General features: G+C 36.1%; 1 protein-coding gene across 1 annotated transcript; it reads left to right on the top strand.

Annotated features, from left to right (window-relative positions):
• The first annotated feature begins 5785 nt into the window (after positions 1-5785).
• On the top strand, positions 5786-7760 carry LOC149286799 (transcription factor HES-1-B-like). Its single transcript, XM_089493634.1, has 5 exons — positions 5786-5836; positions 5946-6041; positions 6158-6239; positions 6667-6947; positions 7644-7760. Exons 1-5 carry the CDS (start codon positions 5786-5788, stop codon positions 7758-7760), a joined length of 627 nt encoding a protein of 208 aa, XP_089349760.1.
• Positions 7761-8234: the final 474 nt, after the last annotated feature.

Here is an 8234-nt window from a genome sequence, read left to right as displayed (position 1 = left end):
CAAATTACCCCAAGCAAGACCTCTAGTTATCTTAACAATGGGAGGTCACTTGTTGGCCACACTCACTTTCTCCGTGACAATAGAGTGGAGCGAAGCAATTGTGTCTCTCCAAAGCAGCAAATCATTTCTAAAAATGATTGTCCTCGGGTTTTCGGTTGGGGATTTGGTTCCATCCACCGCCAAGAGGGTGAAACTGAGCCTGCTTAAGGAATTAAGGAGATTGTCCCCTCCTGCTTAATAAAGGCAGAGACAATAAATGGATTGAAGTGTGATCTCGTGGCTTTAGTAGCAAAACAAAACTATGCGGGAAGACGTGGGCTTTGTGTGAGTGCAAATATTTTGACTATATTGACTGTGTATATAGAAGGATAAGGAGCCACAAGAAAATATTTAGTCTACTAGATCTGTTGGATAGCCTGCAATGTTTGCATTTACCTATTGTTCCTACCTATTTGTGTCAAAATAACTAATAGTATTAATATTGGTGTCAGATATAACCAGAGTAGATACCTCTGCAAGCTGTATTGAGGGGCTGTATTAGAGGAATGGTCAAATGTGTGGCAACTCCAGTTTAATGTTGATAAATGTAAAATAATGCACTTGGGATGCCAGGTCTCTGGTCAGATCGCATATAGTTCTGAACACCTCATCCCCAGAAGGATCGGAGGAAGGAGGGCGACTTAAATTGCAAATGGTTTGGTATCAGGAAAGACTAAGGGGAGCTCAATAGGTATGGCTTGTGTCTACATGTGTAATAACTAAATAGAGCTAACAGACCCAAGGTGTCAAATTTTGCATATAAATAAGTCAGTGATATGATAACACACCTTATAGTTGCCTTGTTATTATGGTAATTAGCACTGTGTACATTAGGAGCAGATGTCATTAGCTCCAGCATCAACAGATCCACTTATTATACAATAAGTATTGGGGTGCCCCTAGGACATTGGGTCCCTGTACATTGCAGGGCCCAGGATTTTTCCCTTTTAAAAAAAAACAAACTACCTAACCATAGAATAAAATTTAAAAAACAGTGTAAGACTTGTATTTTTGGTTATCAAGCCTGAAAATAGAGGAGACTAAGAAAATACATGGTTTTCTCCCATTCATAAAGACAAAAAATCTTATTCCAGAATATAAATGTCACCCTAAAAAAAATCTGACTGCACTTTTGGCATGAAGAAGATATTAAGAAATTAGTTTTTGCTTTTAGGAGACTCTCAGTTATATATTTAGATGTATTTGTCAAGACATTTTCTTCTGTGTGGCGGTTTTTGGTAAATCATCATTATCATTATAAAATTGTAAATTAACAATGTCAGAGGTCATTTAATTATCATTTATTGCTTTATATAGCACTATCATATTCTGTAGTGCTGTACAAAGTGCGTATATAATATACACCCATGCAATGGTGCTTACAGACTAATATATATTCTATATATTATAAATATCACATATATTACACACTATATATATATATATATATATATATATATATATATATATATATATATAGGGCAAGCAGACGTGACATTGGGGCAGTAAATCCATTGATATTCTAGTTCTGCCACTTTTTTTCACATACAACAAAATAAATTAGCCACTTAATCCTAAACCAGTAATCTCCACACTGGTTGGAAACCCCAAAGTACCATCTTTTAATGATTAATTAATTAATGATTGCACTTAACCCTTTGAGAACTTCTTCATTTGCATTGTCCTTATCCAATAAATAATGAAATGACACAAATTAAATTAAATTAAATTTATTCCCAAATGATGTTCTTAAAATCTGACCATTTCTGTATATCAGATAAGTTCAATAATGTTATCTATTATAACTAGTTGACCTAAAGAAACTAGTTGCATTCAACTATATTAAACTTCACTTGCACCAACATTTACTTAGCTCTCTCTTCTTAAAGAAATGAGTAATCCTTAGGAAAAAAGAAGATTTTTTAAGGCAGTTCATTGAGGGTCTGTATGCCCCATGCTTAGCAATTCAAAATCACTTAATACCAAATGTCACTTGTGTGGGGAGAGAGGCATCTCACTTTATGTGCTACATGGGTCCCTTTATTCAGAGGGACACAATGCCAGCTTTGTACAGTAATCCTATAAATGCCCCCCAGGTCTTACTGACTTCTTTTCAGCCATTGGCTCTGCAGAAAGTCCTGTTTATGTGCATGTGTCTCTATTTAGCTGTTCATCCCCTTACAGTTTCTCCTCCTTTTTGTCATTTTCCAACCCAAAGACTTTAAACAGCCTCAAGAAGTGTTTCTTTATTCTGCATTTACTTCCAGGCAAGGAGCAGACACTATAGACACTTTGCTGTATAGATTTAATATCTGAACCATTACTTCCCCACCATACTGCACCTGCATCTGCCCCAGGGCAGGGGAATGGGAGGCATCATGGGTTGCCATCAAACTTGAAGAAGGATGAAAGAAAAGAGGGAGTTTCAACAATTTTCCACTCTGCAAGGTGACATCCTGCCAGAAGACATGCATAGTACCTACTACACCAGAAAGAGAAAGTGACAATTAACTCTTTGTGCTACACAGACAGTCCCCTGACATCTTGATGATTAATGATGTCCAGTAACAAAGAGAGGAACATACTGTGCGTTATGGTATATAGGAAAATAAAGCCAGCCAGGGATATATTTTGTAATGCAATATTAATACACAACAGAATAATTTAAACTAAAAATATTAAAAAAAGAAGAAAAATCCCACGTCCTAATGAATATAGTTCTGGGTAACTTTCCTTGGGGTTCCTAATAGTTTGTATCCAGACTGTGATCTTAAATCTGATTAACCCTTTACTAACACTATTAAAAATGAGAATATTATTCATGGCCAAATAATATTTGTATTATGTACCACAAAAATAATATATAGAATGACTAATTAGCTGTCAAACTCTATATAGATCATAGATGTTTCAGTAAAATAAATATAAATTACGGTATATAAAGTATGACTAGAATTAGGGAATTACTGTTTATTAAGATGTTACAATGTTACTTTACACTATACTTTGTATCTTTTAAAAAAATAATCAAATATTAGTGTTTTAAAGGAATTGTGAATGGTGATGTTTTTTCTAATCTGTTCCATTTATAACACCATTTACTTGTTGCTCCTCATGTCTGGATCCAGTATAAAGAGAATACTTATGCACTAAGACCATTTGATCTTTTCCATAATGAATTTTCTTTTAACTGCAAATCGTTGGCTGAATTCAGGTTGTAAATAGGTTGATGGAGACACTTGGCACACCAAGTGAGGCAATCATTAAATAACAAATTACTTCAAAAGTGCTCCTAATTTGTTAATTTGGTGCTGTTGTGTTGCACACCCTGCTGGTTTTATGCATACATGTGCACAGTTGTGGTGTGGCTACCAGACACAACAGAAGAGCCACAATCTCTATTGTTAACACAGAGAAATTCTCTGTTACTTGAGACTCAGAGACCCTATTACTTCGTTTTTTTCCTTTTAGTTTACAAACGAATTCAGATCAAATCCCTCTGTTTTAGAATTAAATATTGTCAAACTAATTTTGAAAAATCACAAATGCCAACAAAAATCCCAACTAAAGTTATATACATACCTTAATTCTTTATAATTTTTTTTTTTTTAAATTTTGGAATTTTTGTATTCATCTAAGGCTTTTTTCCTCCCGTTTTTACTTTATTTTTTTTAGGAATTTTGACTTCAGATTTTTTTTAGGGGTAGAATAAAAGTGATCCTCCTCCAACCTCTAGCCTATTTTATCTGATTTGCCACACTTTCTTAAGAGAATGAGACACCCTGGGACACTGAAACTGAAGTGACAGCTGAGGGTATTCAGAGTCTGGAATATCTAGCATTTCTACATTGTACTGAGTCCAGCAAAGGCGATGGGAGGCGACAGCTCAAATTCTGGGGGTGTTCTAGGGGTCAGAGGGGTATTCAACCCCAGTACTTTCACTCAAAGAGTTAAACCCACAAAATGTTTGAAAAAAAACATAATTTATAAGAAGAATTCCTATTACGATATTTTGCACTTGCATTGAAATTGTCTCTGATTCAGTTAGACATTAAGTTCTATTTTTCTTCTTATTCCTTGAAAACCTTAATTTAACATTATTCTAGTAATAATGAGTGATTTTTTTTTACAATTCCAGTGAAGATGTGACTTGTAGTCCTAAGGAACTGAAGTTATGTAGTGTAATAGAAAGAGATCTAGAGGCATCAACTCTGGAAGATCTGATTTTTTTTTATTGTGGGTAACGAGAAGAAGACTTTATTCTGGACACATTGCATGGTGACTGCACCTTCTGCTTTTCATGTCTTATTCACAAGCGGAAAATCCAAATAACCCTGACTTCCGAAGTATAAGGAGCAGAAAATTAGTTTTTTTTGTTAGCCCATTAGCCATAGTGGGGAGTCCCTGGGGCTGTCAGGGCTGAGCGTGAAACCTGCTAAGAAAAGCCTGAATTGAGCTGATGAGTGACCACATCTCCATCCCTGCAGGGGTCACCCCCTGGGCACATCGCAGGCACTGCCTGCTCTAAGAGGGTTATTACACGTGGATAAAGGCTACACAATACTGGGCTATGGTGGGATGTGGGGGATCATCCCAAATACACAGAGTCTACCTATGGCAGGGTATGGTGCAATGACAACCAGTGTTTAGCTGGGTTAATGTGGATTCAATGTGTATATGTGTACAAATCTATAATATAAATCATAGATAAGTCATTAGATTGATGATGATGATCAACATAGATAGATACTAACCTACATATCTGTAGCCAAATGTACCACTTTTCACTGTATTGCACTGTATATGGATATATACATCAATGATAGGAGATAGCTAGATAGATAGATGGAGAGATAGACAGACAGCAAAATTTCTGACAGTTAAGATAATTATCCAATTTATACTGCATATTATATGCAACCATATAGAAATACCCAATCTACTACTTTTTCTCTATGTGGACCCTAACAATTAATCAATACATCAAAGGTGTCAACATTTTTCCCCCCAAAATCTATTTTGATAATATTAATCCAATGTCTTGAAAATATAGAAATTGAGTAGAATTTCAAGGGGAAGAGTATAAAGATATTTAGGATTGGTTACAATGAGGATGATAGATAGATATGAATTGTATCCATAGTAAAATTACTGATGCTGTTAAATACTTTAAAAACGGCTACATTTGTCATGGCTAGATAGCATACGTATCTACTCTGCCTTTGGTTGGAAAAGGTTTAAAAAGATGGATACTATGTTATTAGGTGATACTTTTGCTCTTCCTTTCCATGTTTTTTTTTTATTCTAGAGCCACTTTCTGTGCTTTAAAATATCCAGATTTGTGGGAATGCTGGGTTAACCAGATATATATACTGACAAGTAGCTTTTTTTTTCTTAAAAAAAGACTTCAGAGAAAGTAACTCTGCTGATCAATCAGAGCCTGCTATGAATGAGTTCATGCTTCTTTAGACACTTGAGTGAGCCTTTGTCTGCTGAAGACAGAAGCCAAGGGTCAAGTGCCGCATTCAGATGTAAATCAGGTGAAGGTATAAAACAGCATTCCTTTACTGGAGAAACCCCACTTACAGAACCACTGAGTGAAAGATCCCACCAAGAGAACACCTCTGGCTGAAGAGCTCTCTACCCCTGAAGTTACTGGTGTTGCCCATCAATACCATCCACAAAACATCTTAAGGGGGAATCCAACTGGAAGAAGGTCCACCTAGTCTACTGGCTCCTGACAAACATGGTGGCTAACACAGAAGCCAAAGAAACATCTACCTACAACTTAAGAAAGGTATGTTTTATGAAAATATTATTATGAAAACCATATGTATTGTTGATTTCATGGTGGGAAATGATCTGGGTCTTCAGATTTTAATTTGTATGGACCTGTTCCTCTATAGGTTTCAAAACCTTTGATGGAAAAGAAGAGAAGAGCAAGGATCAATGTCTCCCTGGAAAAGCTCAAAACCCTTCTAGAGAAGAATTATTCCCAAAATGTAAGTTCTCATGACTTCATGACCCACTGACATAGTGGCACTGTACATTTAATCTGATAAAAATGTCCTGAAATATTACTGGTACAAGCATTTAATCAAAACCCGATTATTTACAGATTCGAAAAAGAAAACTAGAAAAGGCAGACATTCTGGAACTGACTGTCAAATATTTGAAAGCCCTTCAGAGCTCCATGCAAGGTAAAGAAAGTACCAATATAATCACGTGAATTAGTATTTTTTCCCTATCATTTATGCAAAGTTAACTTTAACTACTTAACCCTGTTATGTCCATGAGCTATTTTATTAAAACAACTATGCTGCTGCTACACTTATTGTGTGTTCTAAGAACATTTAGTGTCAATGTAAGTAATAATTCAGTATGATCACATTAAGAGTCTAAGCCCTTCATTTCATTCGTAGACCCCAGATTTATAGAAAAAAAAATGATGTCATACAAGACCGATTTGGCTATATTTAATCTAAAACTAGAGGGTAGGGGGTTTATATGTAATGTTAGTCTATGGATCTATGAATCTATGTTAGTCTATGAATCTCATTCTTCTGATTGCTAAATTGTCCAGTTTTACCAACGAAAGCTTAACATTTTTTTTAATTTTTATAACAGGTGTCCCTTTGTGCAAGAGTCCCGATTATCATGCAGGATTCAGAAACTGCCTGAACAGCGTGAGTCAGTTCCTGATGAAGTCCGAGGAGTCCGGCCAAACCGCAGACTTAGTTGTGTCTCAAGACTTCAAAGTCCGAGTCTTGCCTCCAGTCAGCGCTGGTTTCAGCACCAAGGACAGCAACTCAGTTCCTTTAGTTGCCTCCAACTCCCCTTACAGACAGAAGAGTGAAGGGGCAACCCCTCTGAACCCAGACACTTTCACCCCAGTCACCAAAATAACCGTATACTCCTGTGAACCCTTTGTGTGCCAGAGTGTCCCCAAACCCAACCATGGACTTCCAATCAATCAGAGTCATGCTCTATTACATTGTTCTAACAACCATAGCTTTTGGAGACCCTGGTAAACATACCCACCGGGTGACATACATGTAAGCCTCTGATGCACACCAAACTTTATAAAGCACATAAAATGCTCCTAAGGGGCAAGAAGGACTCATTCTTTATAAGAATAATTGTTATGTAATTTAGGTAATGTCTGCTTATTTCAGTTACCTGTGTAATTTTATTGTTGCATATAAATAAATTTTAATTTTATCTAAAACCAAGGCTTTTTTATCATTTGCTGTTGTTTAATACATTTCATATATTCTGTGTGGCTCTCATTAAGATTGTTATATTTGTCTTTACATATATTGGGTTTAGATTTAAAATAAGCTATATAATTGGATATATTTGTGAGAGAAATATACAGAAATATATATTTTCTCATTTCCTATGCTTTTCTATGGTATATCTTTGTAAGTCACTCTGATGCTACAGTAACCCATATCTGTAAGAGAGATATTTTATGATTTATACCAACATTACATGCATTATGAATATAATATGAGCCAGGGATGGACTGGCAAAGACAAAGCATCCAGGTTGATGATGCAAGTAGAGCCAACTGCTGGATATGCATTTTTATTCTCACGTAGCGCGTAGCGGGGGATATCAAGCCAGCAGCTGTTGCAGCCAAGTACGGGGAATTCTCGGTTAGTGGCCCACCGGCCATTTCCCCAGTGTGCCAGATGTCCACACTGGCCCCGTCTTGAGCATGACCCAAACTGGAATCTGCATCAAGATACAGAATGTAAGCAGTTTCCTTCAAATATTACCATGGAGTAATAACATGAGATGATCAGGAAAATATAAATATTCCCTAGAAAGGAATATGACAACAGGTAAGACCCAACTGTCTCATCCAGTCGCCCATTTTTCCTGATGTAAAGACTCAAACCTTAATCAGTTGTTGGTCTCATCTTAGATTCACAAGCCATACATTCCCTCACTGTATTAGCCTCTACCACTTCTGCTGGGAGGCTGTTCCATTTATCTACTTGATAAAGTAAATCTTCCTTATAACATAAATGCTGTATTATAAAAAGACAGAGAGGAATGTAATGAATATAGCTAGTATATTCATTTTAAGTTAAGTGACCTAGATTATATTTATATCTGCCGATTTGTCACCAGGAACACAAAACTTCATAATTCTAACACCTGAAAGATTTTTACACCCTATTTCA

This window comes from Sceloporus occidentalis, unplaced genomic scaffold (genome assembly GCF_023333645.1).
Source record: "Sceloporus occidentalis isolate IW3139 unplaced genomic scaffold, rSceOcc1.0.p SCAF_66, whole genome shotgun sequence".
Classification (NCBI taxonomy): domain Eukaryota; kingdom Metazoa; phylum Chordata; class Lepidosauria; order Squamata; family Phrynosomatidae; genus Sceloporus; species Sceloporus occidentalis.
The sequence above is the reverse complement of the archived record's forward strand: the minus strand, read 5'-3'. Positions and strand labels throughout refer to the sequence as shown.